The following is a 27,080-nucleotide window of genomic DNA, read 5'->3' as shown; positions in this document are numbered from 1 at the left end:
TGGATGTCAAGCAAGGCAAGAGATGAAGATAGATAAAGACGGTGTGTTGACAAAGTCAAACGAAGAGGATGCTGGTGCAAGTGACAAGGCGGCCCGAGGGATCGGGAGCGGGAGAGACTTGCCGGTGGTCAAGATCGCAAGATGGAGGACACGCGTCAATATCGAAAGAATTGCTTAAGTTCAAAGCAAGCAGATGTCACGCTTTAAGAAGCGTGCGAGTCGGTTTCCCGGTTTAGCCACAAAACTGTGGGCCGATGGAGTGCACGTGGCATCATCGTGAAGCTTACTTCGAGGCGAAGCTAAATTGTTAAGGCGCCACGGTCGTTTAATGGATGGAGGAGAAAATAGATCAAAATACCCTCGGTGGTAGGTAGGAATATACTATAAGAGATGGGTATTTTTGGAACAATCAAGAAAACTTGGGGGTTAAGTTTCCTATGCTATAAATAGAGGGGTTTGGCTAGTTGGGAAACCATCCTTTTGAGCCATCCATATGAGAGCTTTATATTATGATTTTAGAGGAGAGTGAGAGGAGTGCTTGGCTTTGTAATAGGTGAGAGTTTTAATAGAGAAATTTTTGTAATCTGTCTAAAATAGAGTTAAACTCTTTGAGTAATGAAGTTTAAGTTTTTGCATATGCTTGAATTCCTCTACTTCTAATTTCCTTCTGTTGGTTCCTTTGCAAGTTTGTAAGTTTTTGTTGTTTTGGTGTTGATTTTCGTTTTTCTTTTTGAGCTGTAATTTCAGCACTTTGAGAAGTTAATCTTCTTGATGCTAGAAACATAGAATTACATACACATGCATATGTGATAGTGTCTTGAATTCATTTGCCTTTAGATCATCTTGGAGAGTTTACTTGTCTGATGATCTCATCTCCGTTTTGTTCATCTTCAAAGTTATGAGCTTTTAGGCACAAAGACACGTAGAATGATTTTGAATGAAACCTATGGTTCATATTCAATCTGTAGAGTCATATTGTCTTGAAACTTTTCATCTCGGTTTGTCTATCTGAGTATTTTACTTCCGCTCAAGCTTTGAGGTGCGTTAAGTGATTAAAAATAGAAGAAAACCATCTATTTCGTAAGAAAATGTTGAGACGACTATTCACTCTCGGACTGTTTCAAGCAAGTCTGCATGCTTAGGCTTGTCATTGGACCGATGATACTTGATGCTCATTCTCTTCAGAACCCTCGCGTTCATCACTAGAAACTGAGGAAGGCCCAAGCAAGGGCGACCTTTGAAGAGCGATATTGACATGAAGAAGGTGACACTTGACAAGTGATTCTGAACACATTCTGCATTTATCTGCTTCTCCCAAAACTTTGCAGCTAAGGGGTCAGAATAGCGGATATCAAGAGGATCCTAATAGCACAAAGACAAAACCGTATTAGAGGCAGCAAAGTAGAGTTTTGTTGAAAGAACTTCAATAATTAAATATCTACTTAGGTGCTTACAATGATCTCCAGATCCTTAATGTTGGGAGAACTGTTGAAAAGGCATGAAACTAGTGTGGCAACGGCTTCATGATTGTGATCCATAGTAAGAGTAAGCTTCTGCAATCCAAGCAATTGGCATTTCTTGAGCAACCTCTTCGGCATTGTACTTTTGGCCTTGCTCAAGACCTAATCAAAATGCAAAAAGAGGACAAAATTATACATCTTTTCCCTTAAAACGAAACTAGATTGCTATTAATCAATATCGTTTGATTGTCTTCTCAGGGAGTGATATCATAGCATTACTCAATTGCAATCACGTAAAAGTAAATTGAGATTTAGCCTAGTAATTTCTTTCAAAAGAACAAACTGACTAACCTAAACATTTTGTTCATTATGTTTTTGTATCATGATAAGCTGTCTAGAAGACCAAGTGAAGAATAAGCAATTTGAACTGTAATCCGTGTGCATCAAAGCAAAGCCCCCTGTATTTGCGATGTACGTATTTGATTTAGAATCATAATGGGACAACCACAAAGCCTATCTGATTTCTCTGCATGATCAAATCCAAATCCGTACAGACTAGACAAATGGTACCATTACTAACATCAACAATATTTTTTTCAGGAATATGAACATTATAAAGATCGATTTAGCTAGTTCATGGATGCACACAAATAAACATTTGAACGATGTTATGCAAATAACCATTCATTAAATGTCATTTCTCCTTTCTTCCGCACAGCACATGCAGATTTTAATCTAGCATATCTCCATAGCAACAACAAAAAAGAAACATCACTTGGGAGTTTGTTCTACTGAAGGTGTCCTCGAGTTATAAACTATCGATTTAATATGAGAATGCACAACAATCGCCACTGATTGGAAGGGATTGTCTACACTCATTACACGGTGAAATGAAGTGCAACATATCTACAAAATACAAATTGAGAAATTTTGTTAAGAGATGAATTATGGACAAATAAATATTTTGCTGTTGTTCTGATCTTATCAGGGCAGCTGCAGCCTACGATCATTTCATCAAGAATCACCTAAAACTGTTGAATATGATACGAATAATTTCGTAAAAAATTGATACGAATATGTGCAGTGTCAGTACCCCGGAGAAGAACACATGAACATTGAGCAAACACACACAGACCTTGGAATATTCAGTCTCCAAGTTCAACGAGAGTGTCTTGGCGCTACCGAGTCCACCGAGAAACGTCACCATGTTCGCTATCTCGTCCGTCTGCTCGTGCTCCCTCTCCTCCATCCCCTCAAACCCAAACATTTCTTCAATCTCGGAAATTGAGTGGTCTCCATCGGTGTCCTCATTGTCGTGGACGCTCCAATTGAGCTCAGCGCAGCCGTAGGAGAGGCTCAGCTTTACAGAGTCAAGGCGCAGCGCCTTCTTTACCGAGATGCATAGCGGGCGATACGAGCAAATCTCCAGCTTTTCGAGGTTCGACGCGCGTATAACGATGTTCCTAGCCTTGCGGATGTCGCTGATCACCAGCCGCTCCACGTCCCGGCACCGCGAGATCATTCGCCGGATGTCGGCGTCCGTAGCGACCACTTCGTGGAGCTGGAGCGACCGCACGGCGCGCAGGCCGCGGAGACTGCCTGGCACCCGGAGCCTGCAGGAGTAGAGCTCCAGCGAGGTGAGCGTCGGGCAGTTGTACACCGGGGAAGGCACCTTGTAGCAGTCGGTGGAGTTGGTGTTCCAGATGGAGAGCTCCCGGAGACCGCCGCTCCGGCAGATCTCGCGGAACAAGTCGTAGAACCAGTCGTCGTACGCGTCCATGAAATCGATCTGGACCTCAAAGGAGGCGATCGGAGCGGCGCGGCCGTCGAGGATGCCGTCGATGGCGTAGGTCCAGCGGTTCGTGTCGTCGCAGTACTCGTCGCCGTCCCTGTACTCGTAGAGGGTCTCGCGGCGGTTGAAGGTGGCGCAGGTGAGGCTGAGGCGGGGCAGCGTGGCGAAGACGCGGGGCCAGCGGCGTGAGAGCGCGGTCGTGGCTGCGGCGTCGCGTAGCGGGAGGCGGGCGAGGATGGCGTGGAGGGTGGCGTCGTCGAGCGCGCTGAGCCGGTCCTCCTCGGGCTCACCGGCTTGGGCTTGCGGAGAAGGGGGCCTTGCCCTCTTCGCTTCCGGTTGTGTCTGCTCCATGGGAGTGTTCAGCGATGAGCTTGCGATTTGTTAGCGCGAGGAATGGGAGAGGGTTTTGTTGTCGATGGGTGTAGTTTTCCCGCCAGATTGTGCAAAAGCGCGCCTTTTTCTTCAGGGAAGGAAACGCGGGTAGCTTTCCCCTCTATTTCTCTCTCTTCTGACTGGCGCCTCCGTGTCCGTGGGCCGTGGCAGGGATCTACGAATTGTCAAATCGTTTCTTTGTGGATTTTTGTATCATTTGCTGGATGGGTACGGGTGATGAATTCATTTCTTGAAAAGATGAAATGCTATGATTTAACTTACTTAGGATTTAACATTCGAAGCTGAAAAGTTTGATTTTATCATTGGAAAAATCTTTGGTGCTGATTTGCAGAAAAAAAAACCTTAGGGTCGTAAAATATCGTGAAATAACTCATTTCACCGGTAGGATGATCGGATTAACCGTAGCTTTCGGATAGAGATAGTATGAACGGTATTTACTATTTACATATTTGCACTTATTTGCTAGTTTGCACTAAATTTTTTTCCTCTTTTTCATTAAGCAAAAATATTCACCAGTTAGTTAACTTGACACTCACCGTTTTGTTTGTTTATTTTTTAAAAAAAATCCAGATCTTCCCATCATTTAATCGACGGGCATATCAACCCTTACTTCCCTACAGAATATCTACACAACAATAATTTTTGAGCAACAAAGCTTGATGCGCAAATTTTTTTCAATGGATATGATTGATTACTCCATGAAATATATTCGAGTTTGCTGTGCAAGGCCAAATTTGATCCAAATGACCAAACTAGTTTATGGTAAGGGATCATAACGGGTGAACTTCTTAGTGCCAATACTCATTCCTTCATTCGGCTTATTATCCGGGACTCATTATCTTCTCCGTGGCTGGTGGTCTGTGCGTGCCGCCGGCGCCATCCTAGCCCGACGAACCACCTCGCAGCTGTGCCGTCATCATCATCACGGATATCTACAGTGCTTCCTGTCGGCCATTTTCATCACCTGCTGCCTCTTCCCCATCGTCGACCCCTTGCCTGCCTACCCTAACTCATCATGCATGGTCCTCGTGCAGCTCGCTACCATCGCTCTCCTCCGATCCCACGGTCGGTGGCATGACTACCGTCACCACGATGCCGCCCCTTCCCCCTCCAAGTTTTGGTCACCAAAAACACCCAAATATTGTATTCTTTCTGTATTCGGAGGTCATCACCAGACCCGATCTTGATATTTCGGTGATCCGAGACGAGATTAAAAATGGAGCTTCATTATTAAATATAAATCGTACAGATCTAATTTTTTCAGTTTACTTTTGAACCGATATACATACAGGGCATTTGGATTTTAGGGGTCCGAGGCAGTCGCACCGCTCGACCCCTCTCCAGACCGGCCCTGATCGTCACTCATTAGCTGCCAAGTGACATTGTCAGTGGTTTGCCCTACGCACCCCTTGAGGAAAAAAAAAGGCCAATACGTTTAGCTTACCGGTTACTGAGGTCTCAAGCAACGACATCTGACATACCTGTTATAAACCAGCACACGCCCTTATGCAAAATTTTCTTCAAACCAGACGGTGGTCGCGCAAGTTACTGTCTTACTGAACAAACATTTGCAAAAGACAATATAACCGGTCACAAGCTGATAATAGAAGTAGGACCATAGAACATAGATAGCGTTCATCAATGGCAATAACATAGGGGGCGGAGGCTCCTTTTGCTGATTTTTTTCGAAAGATATCTGCTACTGACTTTTAACACCTAAATGCTAACTAAATGTTGAGTCGGCTTCTTTACCTATTGGCCTGGCCCTTTTCTCCATTTTCCTTCATGTTTAGCGTGCAACGAAAGCTGCCCTTCTCACACTAGCTCCTCCACATCTAAAACCACGGGAGGCGATCAGCGGCAGAAATTTCCACCAGGGCACCCAGAGAAGCCCTTGGCCATTGCCGTAGCTCCCCTCGGACCCTCCCAAGCTCGGCTGCATAGAGATGCTGCTGGTCCTTGGAGCGTTGGTACTTGATGTGCTCAATCTTTCGAGAGCCCACGCGTGCATCACCAGGAACTTGGAGAAGCCGATGTAAGAGCACTTCTTTATGCTCTTGCTGGACATGTAGAAGGAGACATTTGCCAAGTGATTTGGAAAACACTGTGTGCTTGCGTGCTTCTCCCATACTTCTGGCGCAACAGAGCTTGCACGACATTCATCGTAAGGATCCTGAGAATAGAGAGCCAGAGTAAGAGTTAGAAGCAATGCAATGTAGAATTTCACTTCACTCTGAACATGAAACCGGAAAACTTTATCCACGTTGTGGCTTACGTGGATATCAAGATCGCTGAGGTTTGGGGAGCTATTTAGCAGGCATGATACCACTTTAGCAAGGCTTCTGTCGTTGTGGTCCAGGACAAGGGACAGCTTCAGCAACCCTTTCAAATAGCATTTTTTTGGGCAAAATCATTGGCATTGAGTTGCTTGTCTTGCTTAAAACCTTGTTAAATTGCAAAAACAAATAGAAGTTTATACTTTGATTATTGCCGTATAAACTATAGTTGACAATAGGTAGTATAAAACTACCGTATACAAGTGTCCTATAGATATAGAGATCCACTAGGGTTTCCTATATTCTCATAGTATATGTTCATGTCTGGTAAATAAATCCTTAGATATATGAAAACTGCTCACATATAATTAAGTATCTTATAAACAGAAAAGTATATATCTGAGAATAACATAATCCTACTTAAAAGGACTCCAAAAGCTAAACGGTAACCTAATATATATACAAAGCCAGAGAACCATGCGAAAGACAAGTCCATCGAACCAACAACAAGCCAACATAAGCCCTAAGCACTCCACGAGCCCCAAACCTTCTATACTCGTAATCTACATCTATGTCTCGTTGAGACTACATGCAATGAGCCATCGACTAGATTTAGATACCATCTAGATTAGCTAAGATCCTTATTGTAATATGTTTCGAAGATTAATACAAAACCACAGGACGTATAGCTATTATCCTTCGGAAGGCATGAACCTATATAAATCTCTATTTTTTGGCGTACGATTTGGCTAAAGAAAATATCCTTACTTCATTCCTGTATTCGTAAGATCAAGAGTTTACTAATGGTTGACAATAGTACTCCAGCAGAATGTGTATAGTCAAGGCAAATAATAGAAATCAAAATTCATCACTATATTCGTCACACAAACCTACAGATATAATCATTAATGTAACTATTGGTAGATCATGCTAAGCAGAGTACAGCTTGCAGTCGAACGAAATTCAGCAACTTGAATATGATGCATCGATGAGAGAAAAGTCATACTACTACGATTACTATTCAGATGACAGCTTACAGAATCACATAACTGAGAGCCTTGAAGTGCCAACTTATGTCCTTGAGGTCAAATCACAGATTTTTTCCCTAGAAAACTAGTAAATGCGAGGATAACATAATTCCTAATAGGAGGTGACACGGGGGTGATACCACCACCGCCGCCAAGACTCCCCACCATCACAACCTACTGCGGCCGCTACTGCTGCCACCACCATCGGCCGATAACGGCGATGGAGGCGGCGGCGGCCGGCGATGGCACCAAGCGGTTGCCGTTGCGTCAGCTCCCACCCTTCTCCTATCGTTCCCTTTCCTTCTTCCTTCCCTCTCCTCTCCGGTGGGACGCTGTTGAGATCCAGCAGATTGGGTTGAGGTATAGCTGGATCTGTCGTTTTTTGTGTGGATCCATGTGGTTGCGACTAGATTTGGGTGTTTTGGCCAGCATGGATGCTACTTGGTGCATGAGGCTCCCATGGGTCGTCCTGTACGACTCAGCTTTGTGCTTATGGGTGCGTGGAGGTTGTTGGCTCGTCGTTGGGCGTGCGACGCAGTTTCTGTCGAGCTGCCCACCGCCGACGTGCGGTGCTGCTTCTAGGCGGCCTCTGCGTTCGAGCCTAAGGATTGAACCTCAGGGCTTGTGGCGCGCGTGACGTGCTACTACACGTGGTGAACGCCTGGGTTCCGACGGGGTTTGTGCTGGTGGCCTTGGCCCCCAGTGTGACCTTCCTGGTCGTACTTCACGGCCAGCATGCGCATTGAACAGCCTCTGCCACGCACTGTTGCGGCTGCCAGGCTCCCTTGTTGTGCGGTCACTCTAGCTCCCTGGCGCTCGGTCTCTTCCCCTTGCTGGATCTATCTTCCCCTAGATCTAGCCTGTGGGGAGATCTATGGCGCTCGGGGGCTTTGGGGCGGTGGGTGCTCGTGTGGTTGGTGGCTGTAGCGGTGGCAGCACTGCCTTTGTTGGGCTACTATTGCAACGAGTGGGTCGGTGGAGGCCAGGGCGAAAGCCTAGACTGGCTTCTACCGGTGCCCACGATGGAGACACCCTCAGGCGTCGTTCTTCTCCATGGAAGCGTCTGTTGAAGTGCTCCCTGTCACGTCCCAAAATTCGTAATTACATAATTAAGCATAAATATGCTTTTTAAGTATTATGTTTAATTTTGTGTGATTTTGTTTTAAAATTATAAGCAATTTGTTTAAAATTATTTGGATAAGAGAAAAAAATTTGGGAAAGAAAAGAATAAAAATCGTATCGAAATTACCCCTTTTCTCCAACACGTGGGCCCCACAAGTGGCCCCACCATCCCAACCAAGTGGCCCCACCATCCCAACCACCAAAAGGGGCAGCACCACTGCTCCCTCTCTCTCCTTCCCACTCCCCCACGCCCTCCCTCTCTCCTCCAACTAGCCCAGGGCAAGGAGAGGCCCACTCTCACTCTCCCACTCAAGCTCTCTCTCTCTCTTTCTCTTCCAAAATCTCACCTCAACAAAGGGATTTGAGGTAAGCATCTGGTATCTATGCATTCTCTAGCTCATGAGCTACTCATCTATCTAATTCATTTTTGTTTTCATGGAAGAATCGATTAGTTCTTGAAGTTTTTGAGCTTTTTGGAGCAAAAATGGAGTTTTAGACAAATTTGAGCTATAGAGTCATGTTGCTAGTTGATGAGTGAGTTCTAGGACCCATGGACTATCCTTAACATGTTCCCTTTAAGCTTGGAGAAGATTGCAACTCGAATCGACCAAAAATCCACTCGAGAACAGCTTTTCTGGCTGACCCGGATACTCCGGCCTCACCCGGATACTCCGGGTTTAGCAGAAATCGTCCATCGAATTGTGTTCAAAATTTGTTAGGGTTTATAGTGAAAGATGGGTTTAGAATCCTTTGGATATGGCATATACAAGTTTGTGTAGCACAGATTTGTAAAGTGAGTCGAATCGACCGAAAAAAAATTTGTGGAAAAACCTAAGTCTACCTCACCCGGATAATCCTGGTAAACCCGGAGACTCCGAGTAATTGCGTTAACAATTAACCGAGAGCCTCTCCCAGAGCCTCACCCGGAGTGTCTGGCATAGCCCGGATAGTTCGGACCAGCCCGGAGGTTCCGGGTTTAGTTAGAAAAGGGGCTAACTGAGCACCTTCACCGGAGGATGGCCCGGAGGCTCCGGAACCCGGATACTCTGAACCAATCAAATAAAAAGGTAGTAACCGAGCGCCTCTTCCGGAGGTTCACCCGGAGGGTCCAGACCCGGATACTCTGGACCAACCCGGATACTCTGGGTGGCTGTTATTTTTTAGATTTCATTTAGATCATTTAGTATTGCATTGATTCGCATGTCTTATACTTCTAGCATGTTGTTAAGCATTGTGGCATACCTTGTTGCATTCACTCATGCTCATCATTGCATGCGCTCTTCTTTAGTGAACAAGGAGCCGAAGCGGGAGACGCCTGTGGTTGAAAACGACGCCAACCTACCGGATTTCTGCGAGTGTTGTTTGGGTAATTTTAGGCAGTCACCAGAGCAGCAAGGCAAGCAACTAAGCATATTGCGTCTTTGTTCAATTAAATGAAGTCTAAAATTGATAAACTATGGTTATGTATGTTTGCATGTGTCGAGTCGAGATCAGGTACAAGTGGGTAGATCCTATGTTGAATGCATTACTTCTACCTTGAATTATTGTTCATCCTTTCCTTGTCGCCTTGAGTATGTTGTTGGTGTCTAGATTACAAGTTAAATCGAAATGCTTAGCAATGCATAGGTCATTCGGTAGAAGTCGAGCGGTGAATTGTTTCATCGTTCGCGAGCATAGGTGTTATTTACTTTCGTAATGATCACAATTTTGGATATGGGTTGATGATGATTGTATGAGTGGTGAGTATGAGACGAGACGTGGGCGATGCTAGGAGGTGTTTATCCTGCTCGGATGTGGAGTTCCCCTAGGTAGGTCGGAAGAGGAAACCGGACACCTTAAACCGCTTGCGTCGTTTAAGCACTGATCGTCGGTGTAGTTGACTTTAGCACTTACCTTGTTCACCATATGCTAATCTAATGGTAAGGCAAGCTGAATACCTCAGTAGCTGTGATCATTTGGACGTGAACATCGACGGTATAAGCGGGCGGGCTTATAAGAGGTGCTAGTTTTCTCCGGGAGTAGTTCTAGTACCTCCATGTCGAGCGATGCATGATCCAAATGGTTGAAGCTTATTGGGAAATGTTAACATGAGTACCCCTTGTATGGATCTGTGTGGTCATGCAAGCCGTATGGTCCTCAAGTTGTGTGGGTCCAGGAGTATCCCCTGCAGAATGTAAAAATATTTCGAAATACCGCGCTCTCGGTTATGAGCATGCTTCTGTCCATCTGCATTGATCATAGAGTTTTGCATTGTGGTTGATGGTTGGATATGTGGGAGATGATTGAGTTGGTCTTTGTTACATGTATGTTCATAATGGTTCCAGTTATTTATGTTCAGTTGGTTATGGCAGTGTAGAGTTATGTTATTGTTGGTTAAGTTAGTTGCTTAAACCTATATGTCTAGGTTGCTTACCGTTTATGTTTAACTTAATTATGTGGCTTTTCCTTGCTAATGGCTCAATGTATAATCCTTGGAGTCAAGCTATGTATATGTGCTCTATATGGTTTAAGTCTTGCGAGTACCTTCGTACTCATGCATACGTTTTCAGGTGCTGCTGGTGAGGAAGAGCCGGTGTTTGGCTACTTCGTGCCTGTTGATCAGGGTGACGGGCAAGAGTAGTGCATCCTACTCTCAGAGGTCGTGCTTTTGGGGTGGAGCCTAAGGGCATGTGGCACCACTCACTTTTGTTGTATAGGTTTATGTTTCCGCTGCACAGTTGTTGTTACCTTTTGATGTAAATTATTGAAAATGGTTGCATGTTAAAAACTTATAATATAAATGTTAATTACTTGCTCTTTTTTAAGCTATGTTGTGATGCTAAATGTTAGAAGGCATGCGTTTTGATCTTGAACACAAAACACGTGTCAGGACTACCGGGATGATATTCTGGTTAATCATCGAGGTTGTGATTATGAATAATGATCCTTCTGGTTGTTGATTAGAATATTATTTGGACGGTTCCTCACACTCCCTCCTCCCATCCCGCTCAGATTTGGACTCTCCAGGTGAAAACCCAGTCTTGTACCGGTGATGGCGGTGCATTTGGCACCGCGTCCTCCATGGAGGCATCGTTGTGGAGGTCCCTCATTGCGGCTAATGGCTGGAGTGCAGTGTGGTTTCGATTGGCGGTGATTTTTGCACACACCTGGCCTCGGTTTGGGGGCATGTTATGGTGAGTCTTCTACCTCGCTGAGGCTATGCCTCGAACTCTTAGCAGAAGACTAGAACACACTTGGTTGACCGTGCTGAGGTGGAGTCAGAGCTGTTGCATTGAGGGGTTTGATGAGCTTGGCAACGATGACACGAAGTCGTGCTTTCTCTTGCATTTTCGGTGTTTGGTCTTGGGTAGAGGCGTGTCGGCTTTGAGGTAGTGACTGAGGTCCACTTTGAGAATTCAAAGCTGCTGCGTTGCCGCGAGTATGGCGAGCTCGGCAATGATGACTCACGTCGGACTCCGTCAATTGTGTCAGGACCCGACATCGGGTTCCCCTGTGCCTCCTGTATCAGTCCCTGGATCAAGTAGCTAATACGTACAGAATTCAACAAAACAGTATCAAAAACATACCTTGAATAAAATAATTAATTAAAAGGGGGTGAAAGATGGTCTCATGGATAAGGATCCATAGCAGACCAGCCAGGCAGAAGAGCATACAGCAGAGCGGAGCAAAACAAACGGTGCAACCCAATGTAACAAGTGACTCAGGTACGGACACGACTTTAGACTTCTTCTCTTTAACTTCATCTCGGTTGATGTTGATCTCCATCTCAACAGTCTGAAAGCAATATGACTAAGTATGGAAGGTACTCAACAAGTTCTATACTAATTCAAGGTGTTGATAGATGCATAATGGATGATTCAAAGATAGGGCTTTACGGTATAGTTTAAGCATAAAACAGTTTTATGCAGGTAATGGGTTCTCTACTGTTAACCTTTAAAATAGTTTGAATAAGAAAAACTAAGTAACAAGTATTTATGGGGTTTTTCGGTCCTAGAAGGGGCTACACCTCACTCCACAGTTCCTATCATCATATTTGGTGTACCTCTAATACCACACAGATCCTGACGAATTTAACTAGCAACCTCATTTTATGGACATCTAATCCACACACATACTCATCAAGATACACACACCCTGAGTCTAGTCAAAAAGGTTATGCCTTTGCATGTCCATGACTGTGTACACTGCTATTCGAATAGGTTTACAATCTGCAGATGTTGTACTTGTATCCACACGATATACTTAGCCTCCGGCCGTTGCAAGTGTAGGAGCGAATCATACCGAGACACTTCAATCACTTTTCCTGCCGGGCTTTTCTACGAGACACCCTAAGTACTAGAGGCCTTATACTAAATGTCATGTTTCATTTTAAGCACTTGTCGATCTCTGCACATTCAAACAGAGGGACATATAGTCACTTGACTTCTCTTTGCTCTCAGCGTCCTAGTATGATACCCAACCCAGTCCGGTGATAGAAAAGTCAAGTCATTCCCATACAGGATGTATGGTTGCACTGGAGTGACTTGAGCATGGCGATGAAATGACTCGGTCCTTAAGTGGCCAGAGCATACATCTTCTACCTATGAATACCACAAAGGTAACTCAAACCTCCAAGAGCATCCCTGTCCAGAGTACTACTCTACCTGCCCCCACCAAAATAATTTTCACCCATTTCTACACACCACCCACCATATCTCACATGACATCAAGGATCTCACCACCATCAAAGAATTCACAGCCATCAAGGATTCATGATATATGAGTTAACATTGATAACGATCAAGCGATGTCTCCAAAGGGACGTATTTTGAAAATGACGTCTCCGGGGAGACATATTCAATCATAAGCATGCTAGATATCAAGGCATTGTCCAACATTAATATAGATAACGACAGATAAATCTTAGGGTGATATGTATTCTAGATGATAATATTTAATACATGACAATTATTTAATAGGATTAACTACCATAAGTAGTTGTAAAACACAATACATAGTACATGCGATAATAAGTTCAGTTTTTAGTTGATCATATAGATTATTTGTAGTTGATCATATAGATTATTTGAAAACACAGGTTCAATATGATCAAGGATATATGACTTGCCTTCATAAAGGTCAATTCACAATTGATCTTGTCGTTCGAGTCTCACGGGTTTTTCATTATAGGGTCTTGCCTTCAATTCCTTCCTCGCGTTCTTGCTTAGATCCTTGACTTTAAGCCTACGAAGATTAACAACGAAAAGCGCACAACAACTAAGCAACGGAACACCAGAACAAACCTAAAGGAAACACCAAAGCGAAGAAGAATGACTGAGAAAACGACGAAAGCTAACTTAGCGAGAAGACAATCGACAACTCTTAGCTAAGCAGAGCTATCATACAAAGTCTAATGAGGTTATCTAGCAAGGCTAGGTTAAGTTGTTAACATAGTTGTTTTATAAACCTAAGAGAAAACCTAATCAAGCCATCAACAACTAGATGAGCGTCTATTAGCTTAACTGCCAAAAAACTACAATTAAGGTTTTTACGTATAGGTGAGTGCACGTGTACCGATACATATGTCTATGTGTATGTGAGCATGTATACATATATACGTAAGTATAACTCTAAATGATTAAAACTATATGTGCTCAAGTGTCCATTAATTAATCTAGGCTATAACACTAAACTAAGGTTATCTAGTAATTAATCCTAATTACCTAGTGTTGCTTAGTTGCCACTCTAATTAAGCTATATTTTATTGCTATGGTAAAAACATTTATGTAATTAATTAACTAGGTTAATTTACTACATTAATCTAATTAATTAATTGTTAAAAGAGTAATGAATATTTAATTACTAACATTAAGTTATTCTATTACATTCTACACTGGTTAATTTATTACCTTAATTACGCTAAGGTTAAATCTTATGGATTAAAGCATGAATTAATAATATATTCTAAGCATTAAATAAAAGATTAATTCTTTAGTTTATTCTAAAAACTATTCTCTAATTAAGATAGGGATTAAACCTACACTTTAAGCTAGATTATCATAGGCGACTAAGCTACGACTACAACTAAACATGGTTATTGAATTATCTAAACTCAAATTTAATTAATAAAGACAAAACTAACTCTATATTAAACACGACGACACAAAAATAAATACCAGATGAGAAAATAAAATAAACCCCAAAAATTACAAAACTGGCATGGAGAGATTGTGATTTTAGAGGAATATTGGTGAAAGAATAGCTGAAAACAGAGTTAAAACGGGCCAAGCGGCTCGACGACCAAGCACGAGCGGTGAAGGACATGGCGAGAGATGGTGCGGCGGTGAGACCGGGCAAAGCACGTCCGTCAACGCATGGTGGCAAGGGCCAACGACATGAGGACGGACCAGCGGCGGCACGGATGGGACGGTGCAGCTCACAGAGGACGACTTGAAGGAGCGGAAGGGGGATGGTTGTGCAGTGCTCACCGTGGATGGACGGCGATAGCACGAGAGATGATGGGCACGGCACGGCTCGACGTGGTGGCAGCGTGCTCAGCAGTGGCGTGCACTGTGAAGACACACAGGTGGAGAAGCGGCGGTGAGTACAATGACGGCACACATGGCTCAACGTGTACGGTGATGGCACACACGACGGGGAAGAGCAATACACGACGACGATGGCCTGGACAACGTGGGCCAGTGCGCTGGAGCAGGAGGCCAACCCGAGACGGTGCGCACATGGGGCAAAGGACCGGTGGGCTGGACAACGCAACTGGTTGTGCATGCTCTCGACTATGTGTGATGTGTTCACTGTGAGTACTTTCGGTTTTGGATGCTTGTGTGTATGTATGCTCATGTGTAGGCCTGTGAAGGAAGAAAGGAGGAGGGGAAGTTTGATGTTGCCTTTGGTGAAAAGATCTGAGAGGGGGTGTGAATGTAGGAGGAGAGTGGCAACGGTGATTTTGGCCAGTGATCAGAGCGGCGACCTGGAAGTCGTGGTGTTAGGTGATCGTCTTGGGTGCCGTGCATGTGAGAGTGAAGAGAGCGGGAGGGAGAGAAAGATCTGAGGGGGAAGGAGAAAATGGTTTGGCTAGCTGTGTGTGTGTGAGAGAGAGAGAGAACTGGGAGAAAAGATTTGAATGCCAATTCAATTTGATGTAATTGAATTGTGACTGGATGTATGATGATTCAAAATAAAAGTATTCAAATTCAAAATGGTTTGGTGGCAATTCAAATTGGATTTGAATTGAAATGGGATTCATGATAATTCAATTTTAATAACTTGAATTGAATTCGATTGGAGTAAATCAAAATGAGTTTGAATTGACATAATTTTAGAATGAGGATTTAAATATGAATTCGAACTTGAATCAGGATTTTAGATCGAATTGAAATGAATCACGTGGCGATTGAACTGGAAATCATCTGAATATACGTTGAATGATTCGAATTGCATTCAACTACGAAATTGGCGACAATTTGAATGAATCCAGCTTTTGATATGATTTGGTACTAATTCAAATAGGTTTATTTGAACTAGGTTTTGGATTTGAGGTTGATTGAAAAAGAATAATTGAAGTTGGATTTGAAATGGAGTTTGGCATTAATTCAAATAGGGGTATTTGAATTAAGAAAAAGATTTGAATGGGAAACCTCGAGATTTGATAGGTTTGAATTCAAAAGAATTGGATTTAATTTGGATTTGAGCTGAATTGAATCTAAGAATTAGATTTGAATTTGAGAGACATTAAAATTCAAATCTTCACACAAATAACCATAAAAGCAATTAAACCAAAAATGCATATGCTTAATTTATTGCAGGGGTTAATTTAGAAATTAATTTGGTGCTCTTTGAAATACCAACCAAAATAATATATTTGAATATATACATACGGGTATATATACATCAAATATATCTTTCTTTGATTTTATATTGGTTTAATAATTAGAATTTTTTTAAACAGAAGTGAATTTTACTATTTTCTAAAATACTAAAACTTAGAATGTTAGAAGTTGTTTCTGTTGTATTGGTGTGCTGTAGTGGGTCTTCTTATTTTTAGGAGTCATGGTGTCCCCATAGTTACGGGTTATGACCGTTTTTTCCATAATTAATCGTGCGATTGTATAGTTTTCGGATATAGTTTCTCTTAACTCGGTCAATTCTATTCTTCTATGAAATGTTTGACAATTCTAGCTGTCTTTTCGAGAAAAAAAAATCCACACACCTCCGGCTTATAAATGGAGTAGATTAGTTTGAGCAGTGAATGACAGGTGATCCTCAATCCGGAAAAGAATGAATAGGAAAATCCTTTAAAAAATCATTATGCTGAGATGATGTGCTTTTCTAGTACTGTGTCTCAATAGATCAATAAATTGAAGCTATCGTTTTTAAAGATTTTGAAAACTAGCACGACAGAGCACCGAATTCAGTTAATAGTGGATTGATTTAATCATGGTCCAAACTTATGATCATTTTAGTACGTGAAGTAGATGATTTTAAGAATAACAGTTCACTCAAGTCAAATGACTCAATCTGATCAAGGTACATCAGTAACATATGAAAGCTTCTTGCGTGACAATCAGGGGTCCGGTGTTAGCTTTGAAGTATTTGGTTGCTAACTTTTGTCAGATTGGCAGCCTATTTCGTTCGTGGCCAAAAGTTGATAATATTTCCTCGCCTCTAGTTCACTTTTTTTTGTCAAATCTTAGTCCAGGAACTTTTATGACCAAAATTTGGTAATGCAAGCTTGCAAACATTTGCCGTATTTGCATAGTGTGAACCAAATAGGCTAACCAAGAAATCGGTGACACGGGTAACCAAGAAATGACCTGCTAAACCTGATTTCTGAAGGGGAAAGTACTGACCTTGGCAAACTTATACGACAAGTACAAAAAGAGCTCCTTTTGGCGCAGCCGATTCCGCTGAGAAACGTCACGATGTTCGTCGCCTCATCCGTCTTCTCGTGCTCCCGTTTCTGCGTCGCCTCGAAATCGAACAACTCCTGGACTGCGTTACCGTCTGCGCTCTTACGGGCAATCTCGCCGTCGGAGTTGCCATACTGGCACCAGAAACAGTCGGGGAAGGCGTAGCTGAGGGTCAGCTTCACCGACTCTAGGCGCGGCGGCGTCTTCACCGCGACGCGGAGCGGGCAGTACGAGCGGATCTCCAGCTCCTTCAGGCTCGGCCCGCGGATCACCACGTTTCGCGCCCTGTGGCAGGCCTTGAGCACGAGGCGCTGTAGGGCCCGGCACCGCGAGATCACGCGCCGGAGCTCGGCGTCCTCGGCGACGACCTTGTGGGCAGGAGCGACCGGACGGCGCGCAGGCCAGTGAGCTTGCCGGGTACCCGGAGCCGGCACAAGTCGAGCTCCAGCGAGGTGAGCGTCTCGCAGGCGTACACCGGTGAGGGCAGAGGTAGCACTCGTAGATGTGATTGTTCACGACCCTGAGCTCCCGCAGGCCGCCGCCCCGGCAGACCTCGCGGAAGAAGCAGTAGAACCAGTTGTGGTATCCCTCCAGGAGATCGATGTCGACGTCGACCTCGAAGGCGACGATCGGCTCCTGGCGGCCGGCAAGGACGCAGTCGAGGGCGTCCACCCAGCGGCCGTTGTCGTCGCAGTAGACGAGCTCGAGGGAGGCGCGAGCGTTGAAGGTGGTGGATTCGAGGCGGAGGCGCGGGAGCGTGGCGAAGACGCGGGGCCAGCGGCCGGAGAGCGCGGTGGTTGCCGCGGCGTCGCGGAGAGGGAGCCGCGCGAGGATCTCGCGGAGGGTGTCGTCGTCGCGCTAAACCTGTCCTCGCAGTCGCCCGCGGCCGCGGCGTCGGATCGCGCTGGCGAGGACCTCGCCTTCTTCGCCGGCCGGGCCGCTTGCTCCATCTCTATGGAAGCCGCTTCAATTCGCCTTCGTGGGTACACGTACAGGCGCGCGCGACGTGCGTGCGTGTGCGGTTGGGCGATGGAGCCGTGAAGGAACGGCGGGTTTTCTGTCGACGGACGCTGCGTTTCCCCGCCGGATCGCGCAGAATTCGCGCTATTTGCACAGGGAAAGTAACACCCAGCGCGTGCGGCGGCGCGAGGACTCGACATGCATGCTATCGAGTGTTGCCGTGTTGGGAATGGATCGCCGGCTGCGACGCTGCGTGTTCATCGTGGGCACCTCCCCGCGTGTTGCCGTGTTGGGAATGGATCGCCGGCACGCGCACGAACGATAAGTTTGTAGGCCGAGTCGTGGGTCGTTCGGCCCAATCCGAACTCAAACGTGGGCGCGCGCGTGGTGTGGCCCACTCCAGCCGAGCTGACTCCTTGCGAGCAACGCCACAGCCACAGAGTTTTTTTTTTATTTTTTTAGTTAAATTTAAATAAATAGATTCCCGGCGAAGGTATTTGCAAAACTAGCGCTTGCAGCCCTCTCTGCATCCCTCTGAGAGGGCAGTTAGGGGCATTTTTTCCTTAAAAATGTTTTTTTTCCATTTTGTCCTCTAAAAATGTATTTTTTTTAATTAAAGAAATAAAAAGGAAGGGGTATAAGGAAATTAAGAATTTAAAATTGGAGTAGGTTATGTAATAGTGGGAGAAAAAAATCAGTAATTAGTAGTCGCAACATTTTACGTGGGTATGTGGTGCGAACGAGAACAAATATAGTATTAAATATAGGGTGAAAATATTACAATACACTGTAACCGCGACGACACGATGAAGAAACAAAGGTGGCATGTACGATTCGCACTAAGACCTACTTATTAGTGCGCCGATCCTAATCATAGCATGCCTTAGGGAGGGAAAATATGTCGAGTTACATTAGGTACTCTCTACTGCGTGCATCTATGATAATTTCCCTTTCGGAGGGCATCGGGACCTGCCGCCTTAGCACGGCGAGCTCTCTCCCGCTTCCTTTCCCTCTCAGCCTCTCGAGCCTGAGCCACGGTACGGTCATACGTCGCCTTCCTCACGCGCTCTTCTTCCTCCCGCTTGAGGCGAAGTTCCTCTTGCTGTTGCCCGTACTCCCGACGTGCGTACGCTTCCCTTCTTCACCTCATGTTCATGTCGACTCACTGCTTCTGTGAGTCATTTTGCTCATTGTTGAGCCACTGAATAAAATCACAGAGCGGTGGAGGGGATTGAACAAATGGAACAAGATGAGCGGTTAGTAAAAGAGGGTGCAAAATCGGAAGAGATGAGGCGGATATCTGTTACCGTACCGGTCGATAACCAGTTTTTGCATGGTGAGGCTTGTCATACTCGTAGTTGGCACACATGAAGAAGCGCGGCCCATAGGTGTATGAGATGTCCAGCGACTCGCGGAGCTTACAAAGGTCACCACAGAAGCACATTAGTGATTCGAGACCTTCAGGTATGGTAGTCCCCCAATGTTTCTTTGGTGGGCTCGATGGAGCTGAGGAAGACATTGCACTTGAGAGATATGAGAAATGAGCGATGCTTCACCGCAAGGAGGTTCGGCTATTTATAGTTGGGGGAGGCAGGAGCATTGGATTCGCTCGTGAAGAAAGGAGTGAGGACATGGGCGTAGCTGGTGGGAGGAACATCGGATTCAATCTTGAAGAATGGGAAAGTTGTGTCATTGCCCATGGTCAGAGATTCGACGTTTGTTGGTACCCGTGTTGGCATTTACTGATTGGTAAAAGCTGGGTAGTGTTGTCACATCTTGTTTAAAGCCTGCGGCAGGAGGCATGTGTTGTCAAGTCATGGTTAAAGTTTAGTGTTGTGGTCACTTCTTCGTTGAACGTGTCTGAATATGAAATGCATTTATGAAATGCTAAGTCGACCATACAAAGTAAATGTGTCTTAATATATAGGAGTACATCACGAAGCGAATATGCATATGTTAGTTACATAAAATGTAAAATGCTACTCATGCCTCCCTCGTTGCCGTTGCCCGTGTGCCCCATCATTGTCTCGATACAGCTGGTTAACCCTCACGTGACCCCTAGAGTAGGTGAGGGGGTCGGGTAGACCGACGTGTCTGGTAGGCCTAGTAGGGACCACCGGTGTTGAGGGCTCGTCCCGCGTGGGTTGTGTCCGAAGGGGAGCACTGGAAACCTGGGACCGCTGAAGGATGTCGTAGTCAGGTGTGCCTCCGAAGAAGTCACGGACGATGTCGTATGCGGTGTCGGGGCCAGCCTCATCCTCCTGACTAGGGTAGGAGGACTGTGAAGGCTCGGCAGGTATTCATGTGTATTGGCTGGAGGCGCCTATGAACAAATAATCACTATTAGATGCAGGCTCCGCAGTTTGTTTTAGAGTCAGTTCATCAAGTCTTGCCCATAATGCATTGAACTTACGTTGCTGGTTCTGACTGCACAACTTCTTGAAGAGCTTCATTAACTCTTTATTTTTAAACTGTCTGTAGAAGTTCGCACCCATATGGTGCATGCACCACTTGCTTTTGAGATCGGGCCACTATACTGGTACACCCCGTCGCACGCTACCATGTTGCATATCCAGCAAAGCCTGCAACAATCCTGCATGTCTATCATGAATGAGATACACATCTGGTCGCTCAAGAACAATTGCATATTTAACCCGCTCTAGGAACCAATACCAGCTGTCCCTGTTCTCACTCTCCACGAACGCAAACCCTAGTGGCAGGACTTGATTGTTACCGTCGACCCCTATTGCAGACAAAATCTGCCCTTTGTACTTCCCAGTCAGGAATGTTCGATCTAGGCATATGATGGGTCGGCAATAATGCTTTGATAGTTGCAGCGAATGCAAAGAAAGCATGCTGCAACACTCTTTTTCTGCTGTACTCCACATCAGTAAAGGGGTAATGCTTGATATCATAGTAGCTGCCTGGATTTCTTGCACAAATTGTGGCTAATTGACGAGGTAGATTGTGATACGAATCTTCATATGTACCGAACCTCATCTCAATAGCCTTTTGTTTCGCCCTCCATGCCTTCGCATAGTTTATTGTGTACTGTAACCTTTGCTCAATGGCACGGATTATTGATCGTGGCTCATACCTTAGGTTGTCCACAATCTCTCCGTACATAATATTTGCAATGAAAGCTAAAGACAGGTTCCGGTGGGCGAACTCTATTTCCTCAATGTGACAATTTCTATTGAGCATTACCAGTAGTCTGCCTATTTTCCTCTGAATGCGTGCACCTGCCAAGGGCACTGAGGCACCAAGCACTTCACATCATACTCTCTTTTACTTGATTTAACAACCTTGAATTGCCTACGAAAAGACAACGACCAGAATTTCACTACATCAATAACCTCTTTTGTAGGATACATAGCACCCTGTGACACCTCATTCTCATGGTACTGCCACGGTGTCTGGTCAGCCTCGCTAACCACCAACTTTGAAAATTCATGATCCCGCCACTCTGCAGGAACTGGAGCATTACCCTCCTCATCAGAAGAATCCCCATCGGCAAGGCCTTCCTCCAACTCTTTATCCTCCAAATCTATATCTTCAATGATGCTAGGGATGTGCTCCCCTTCATCAGCTACACCCATCGGTTGCAGCTCTGGAACATCACCAACCTCCTCCCTGGACCCTACATTAGCCGCCTCTGACTCATCTTCCACTGCCTCACTTGGTCCTGCTACTGATTCTGCAGAGTTTACCTCATTTTGATCTTTCAGGTACGCCTCAGCTAACAAAACAAGCGGCATGCCACGTTCACAGCATATATCTATATACTGCCTCTAAGTTGATGTAGCTTCGATGGGAACAAGCTCACCAAAGTATCCATGACTAGCACGGCTCAGGACAGCTTTCAACTTCAGCTCATATTGCTGCGGATCCAGTTGGAAAAATCGCATGAGCCATTTGCACACACCCACAATAGTCCTCTCATTAGCTTTACTAAGCCCCTTCATGACATGACGAAATCCAGACAGATCTACACCGTTGAGACCGTACCTAAATTCACCCTCACCATAATATATCTGAAAAATTAATTTATCTGCCATTCCTGAAAATACCCGCAAACATAACTCATGTTAAGACAACAAACTATATTTCTGGTTATCAGATAAAATAATTTTTAAATGCTACCCTAGGTTCGCAAATTATCATCTACTGTTGCCTCCTACATCCGCAGGTACAAATAATATACTAAAAATAATATACTACAAATAACATACTGAAAATAATATACTAAAAATAATATTCTATATTGAACTGCTATCGTACCATTTTCTAACTAAATTTGACAATTTTCTAAACCCTAGGTCATAAATGTCTACAATCTATGTCATATACTACTACTGCACTAATTAACAACAATAAAAAGGAAAAAAAGATTTACCCGAAATTTTCCTTCAAATCCGCGGCCCAAATGCAGCAGGGCTTCGCCGACCTCTCTTCCTCCCCTCTCCTCTCCTCTCTTCTCATCTCTCTTCTCAACTTTTCCTTTTTTTTCGGATTTTTATGATTTTTTGGCCAATTTTCGACCTTTTTATAGCAAAGGGCGCCGGGCGGGCGGTGCGGCGCGGCGGGCGGGGAGGACCCCTTACCGCCCCCTAAGAGGGTGGTAAGGACCTCTACCCGCCCCCTCAGGGGGCGGTAAGGCTCCGGCCCGGGCGGGAAGGCCCTACCCGCCTTCTGAGGGGGCGGTTAGGCCTACTGCCCTCTCAAGGGGCGGTTAGGCCCCGTAACCGCCCTCTTAGAGGGCTGCAGGCGCCTAGTTTTACAAATACTAGTTTGATTGGCGCGTCTATGTCGCGTCCATTTTTATTTTGCTGTGTAGAGTACGACAAAAGAAGACTAAAAAATTAAGTTCACAAAATTTATACATTTTAATATTTATTTATGAAATTATTAATATTAAACACATTAAATTAATTATAGAGAAAACAATAGTACTTTTATGCATGCACATAGTTTTAACATGTAGTGAAAGTAATACAAACCTAAAAACATTTGTTTCATATTTTTTTGAGTTTTAGATATTTTTCTTTGTATTTTAGATTTTTTCAGCCGATTTATTAATGTAACTAATATTCATTTAATCATTTTTCTAGAATTTCTTGAAAAAGAAAATTACATATATATTCGTGTATATATATATGCACGTATGTATATATGTATATATGTACACATATACACACATATACACATATATACATATACAGGGCCCACAGCTACAGTAGCATAGGCTCTGAGAGTGCAGCGATTCCACCACCGTTATTGATTTCGCCGGAAATCTATTTATTTAAATTTTTTAAAAAATATAAAAATAAAAAAACTCACAGCCACAAACCCCACGACCGAGAAGAGCAATCACCCACCAGCCCACGCCGCCGCCGCCGCCGCCGCAACCCACCTCCCTCCCCGCACTCGTGGCAGACGGACCAACGGACACGCAGGCCGACCGCCGCGCCCCGTCCTCCACGAGCCTCACCTGGGATGCTGCTGCGACTAACGAGCGCCCACCCCGCGCCGTCCACCGCCCGGTGGAGGCCGCCGGGGCGGGCGCGGCCGGCGACGCGGCTCCGCCGCGGGCACGCTGCCGCTTTCTCGGCCGACGGCGCCGGCACTCCGAGCTCTCCGGTATACAGAACTCCGCTTGCGCTTCGAAGTTCCTGTTCTCTCGTAATTCCTTGATCTGACTCTTGGAGCCATTCGTTCTTGTGCTACGGCTGCAGCTCCAGTACGACCCTTTGGCCGACCTCCTCGGCCTGGACAACAGCCCCTCACGCTCACAGTACGTGTTTCCCCCCCTTTGTTCCGCATGTGCTTGCCTGTGTGTGTTCGACTGTTCGTGCGCGTCAGGTGATAGTAGAATTCAGATTGCAGATGAGCGGTGCACTGGTCTTGAAGATGGCACACACAATTCTGTGTATGAACTGTGGAAAAATCACTCGATTTCACCATTAGGTGATTTGCCATAATATCTTGTAGACTAATCTGTACACTAAGCATCAAACTTTAACTTAACTGCTTACGAGTTGTTTTAATTGATTTAGGTGTGTCATGGTAGATGTTTTGCATATAACTGTGGCTTTGGTGAGGGTCAAATTTTGTCCATGGGAAATGCCAAACTTCCAACCGAGTTTGGACATTTGTAGTGCATAACATCAAAGCCTTTGAGAACTGTAGATTTTGATTCCTTAAAAAGAAGATGTGGAGATTTTGACACCCTGGTAGAATTGACTTTTGGCTGCAGGAATACAGCTCCGGTTGCAGAGAAGGGTAAACTGAGGTCCTGGGTCGGTCCAAATGGGCAATACTATCGCGAGCTGCCCTGCCCTAGCTGTAGGTGTAGAGGTTACACTCCATGCAACGAATGCGGAATAGATAGATCAAGTTTGGACTGCCCTATGTGTAATGGCAAGGTGAACCTTCCAGATATCTTGTGAGTCGTTGTGAAAGAGAAAATGATAATCCTAAATACATGTAACTTTCAAAAACTTATCAGTTTTTTGTTTCGCGTTTCTATCAGGGCATTAGGGTGTGTGTGCAATGCGGTGGAGAATGTGTGATATGGCAAGAATCTATTGATGAACAGCCCTGGGAGAAAGTTCGGTCAAGGTATCCTTTTTTATTGTATCTGTTACGCTTATCACCTAGTCCACTGTAGTCATCTGCTTCTCCCGTCACACTGACTGCAGAAAAGGTTGTTGCCAATAAAGTTTCGTGAAGGTTAAATTGAAACTTCACTATGGCTTCAATTTTCTATAGCCCATTGGCACTTAAGTGTTCTAAGTATAAAGAAAAACTTACCAGTACTGATGATTGAAATGATGATACACGATATGGTTGTTTCACTCGATGAGGGCAAAAATATCCATTTAGATTCATGTACATACAATGTCATCCATCCTTGCTTTTGCAGTTCTCCCTTGAAAGTAAAGGAAGATGATGAAGTCGACAGGTTAGAGATAAAGATCAACACTCCGAAAAGATCGAAACGTACTTATCCATCACCATCACCAGAAGTTGCCATGAAGATTAGCCGATCTTTAAGAGTAAGTGCTGTGTTCTTATGTGTTGAAAAACACATGTTATAGCCTCCTTGCAATTAATGCAGTGCACACATGAGACTATACGTTTCCTGTCAACAAACTTCGTTTCCAATGCAATCATTCATCCACACCTGATAGGTCGACAACATTTACATGCACCAGTAAAAAGAAGTACATATGTTCATAGCCCTGTTTCTTTATTTTGATACTGAAACATTCCACCTTTGTGGAATTGCTTTTTTTATTGCTTTCTTTGCTTGTGACTTTTAAATAGCTTAATAATAATTGCAGAGTCTGAATGCTAAAACAGGATTGTTTACTAAGCGCATGAAGATTATACACCAAGACCCCAAACTGCATGCTGAAAGAGTTGCTGCAATCAAGGTAATATGCCATGAGAATTGGTGTAACTGTATGTTCTTGTTAAGTACAGCAGCTGATCTGGCATGCTCATTTTTTTTTTGTCTCTGCTATTGAACATGAAGAGAACAAAAGGAATGACTGCTGCAAGAATGCATGCTTCTGAAACTCAAAAGGCATTCTTCAGAAATCCTGAGAATCGTCTCAAAAGAAGCATTGCCATGAAAGGTGAACTAAATACCTTATCTTTTACTCACAAATTTGTACATCAAAGTTAGGTAAGTTTTACATAAATCAGTTGTTCCTTTAGCCAGCTAGGTGTTGTCCTTACGTTCTTAGTTAGTGTGTGTGATTGCCCTCTTTGTTCTGAGTTGAAGTATTAGCACCAGGATTGTTTGTAGGTTACGTCATCGTCCCTTTTTTACTGCATTATTTTAATTCCACCAAAGGAGGACATCATATATGCTAAGAAACATTAAAACATGATGTTTGGCAGGGGTGAAATTTTACTGCAGCAAATGTGGACAAGAAGGACATAGAAGCTTCTATTGTCCAACAGCGAGGAAAGTTTCAGGCAGAGTGCAGTTCAGATGCCGGTTATGTGGGGGCAAGGGGCATAATAGCCGAACATGTGGAAGGCCAAAGTCAGAAAAGGAGCAACGGAAGCCTCGGCACTGCAGCCAATGCGGTGAAAAGGGACACAACAGGCGTAATTGCCCCAGATCCACTGACGTGGAGTTTGGTGCTTCAGGTTATGTGGTTAGCAAAGTTAATGATCCTAACTCAGGTATTTATTCATGTAGTTTCTGCTCAGAAAAGGGACATAATAGACAAACATGCCCAAAAAGAAAGGCTACTTTAGGAAAATGAAAACTGTGAGCAGTTAAAATTATACATTAATTTTTACTGTAGTCATGTGGAATACCTGCTACATATTTTCTGCTTAATACGTCCCGTGAATATAGTTGCCATATTCTATTTTTTTAATCAAAAGATGGGTTTTATCTCCATAAGAGTGGCTGGATTTTTTTTACGTTGGCTCGCCAAGCCTATCACAACCCTCCTCTTTAACCTGGGCTTGAGACCAACTATGTTGGTACAACATAGGCGGAGTTTTTTTTCTAACAAAAGATAATGAGAAATATTTCTATTGGATCTTGAGTCAAGTGATAAAAACAGCTGCATAAACTGTTATGAGATAATAATTGCTGATTGCAATAATAATTTTCATGAACCATTCTTTGTTTGCCAGAACAATGGGATGTACAAAACAAAAGTTAAGTAATGAAAAGGAAATTTGTTCTATGGAAAAACAGGCTTTTACTTCGGTTGCTATTCTGCGTTCGTTGCATCATTTGATGCCATTATTGTAAATCTGGAGTGCTTGCGAGATCATTCCAAGTCATTCTCTCACTGTTCTTATTATACGGAATATTCTCTTGAAATCCGATGTTATCACTGTAACCTCCAGTAGGCGGGAACATGCCCAACATGTCTGAAGTACCTCCATGGAAAAGGCTGTTATAGTCATTAGCTTCCCAGTAGGTGTTGGTATTGCATGAACTTCAGCATTTGGAGGTGCACTTGGCTTTAGCCATGTGATGTATGATCTCAGGTCAAAATTAGTAACTGCGTTTATGCCACTATACACTACTGCAGCAATGTCGTATGCACGTGCAGCCTCTTCTTGTGTGCCTGTAGCAAAATTTACAAATGACGTGATTGGAA

General features: G+C 44.2%; 2 protein-coding genes and 1 pseudogene across 2 annotated transcripts; 1 reads left to right on the top strand and 2 right to left on the bottom strand.

Moving 5' to 3' along the window:
- Positions 1 to 1,104: 1,104 nt before the first annotated feature.
- LOC133906444 (F-box/FBD/LRR-repeat protein At3g26920-like) lies at positions 1,105 to 3,661 on the bottom strand. The gene is made up of 3 exons (XM_062348358.1): positions 2,596 to 3,661; positions 1,455 to 1,622; positions 1,105 to 1,362 (listed from the first exon to the last, which is right to left on the bottom strand). Exons 1-3 carry the CDS (start codon positions 3,601 to 3,603, stop codon positions 1,105 to 1,107), a joined length of 1,434 nt encoding a protein of 477 aa, XP_062204342.1. The 5' UTR covers positions 3,604 to 3,661.
- Positions 3,662 to 5,332: 1,671 nt separating this feature from the next.
- On the bottom strand, positions 5,333 to 17,927 carry LOC133906416 (uncharacterized; annotated as a pseudogene).
- Positions 17,928 to 23,272: 5,345 nt separating this feature from the next.
- Positions 23,273 to 26,365, top strand: LOC133908605 (uncharacterized). The gene is made up of 8 exons (XM_062350710.1): positions 23,273 to 23,577; positions 23,673 to 23,731; positions 24,194 to 24,362; positions 24,470 to 24,558; positions 24,863 to 24,995; positions 25,284 to 25,376; positions 25,478 to 25,580; positions 25,849 to 26,365. Exons 1-8 carry the CDS (start codon positions 23,434 to 23,436, stop codon positions 26,220 to 26,222), a joined length of 1,164 nt encoding a protein of 387 aa, XP_062206694.1. The 5' UTR covers positions 23,273 to 23,433; the 3' UTR covers positions 26,223 to 26,365.
- Positions 26,366 to 27,080: the final 715 nt, after the last annotated feature.

The sequence above is a fragment of the Phragmites australis genome, chromosome 2, assembly GCF_958298935.1.
Source record: "Phragmites australis chromosome 2, lpPhrAust1.1, whole genome shotgun sequence".
NCBI classification, from domain to species: Eukaryota; Viridiplantae; Streptophyta; class Magnoliopsida; order Poales; family Poaceae; genus Phragmites; species Phragmites australis.
This window is presented reverse-complemented; position numbering and strand designations above follow the sequence as displayed.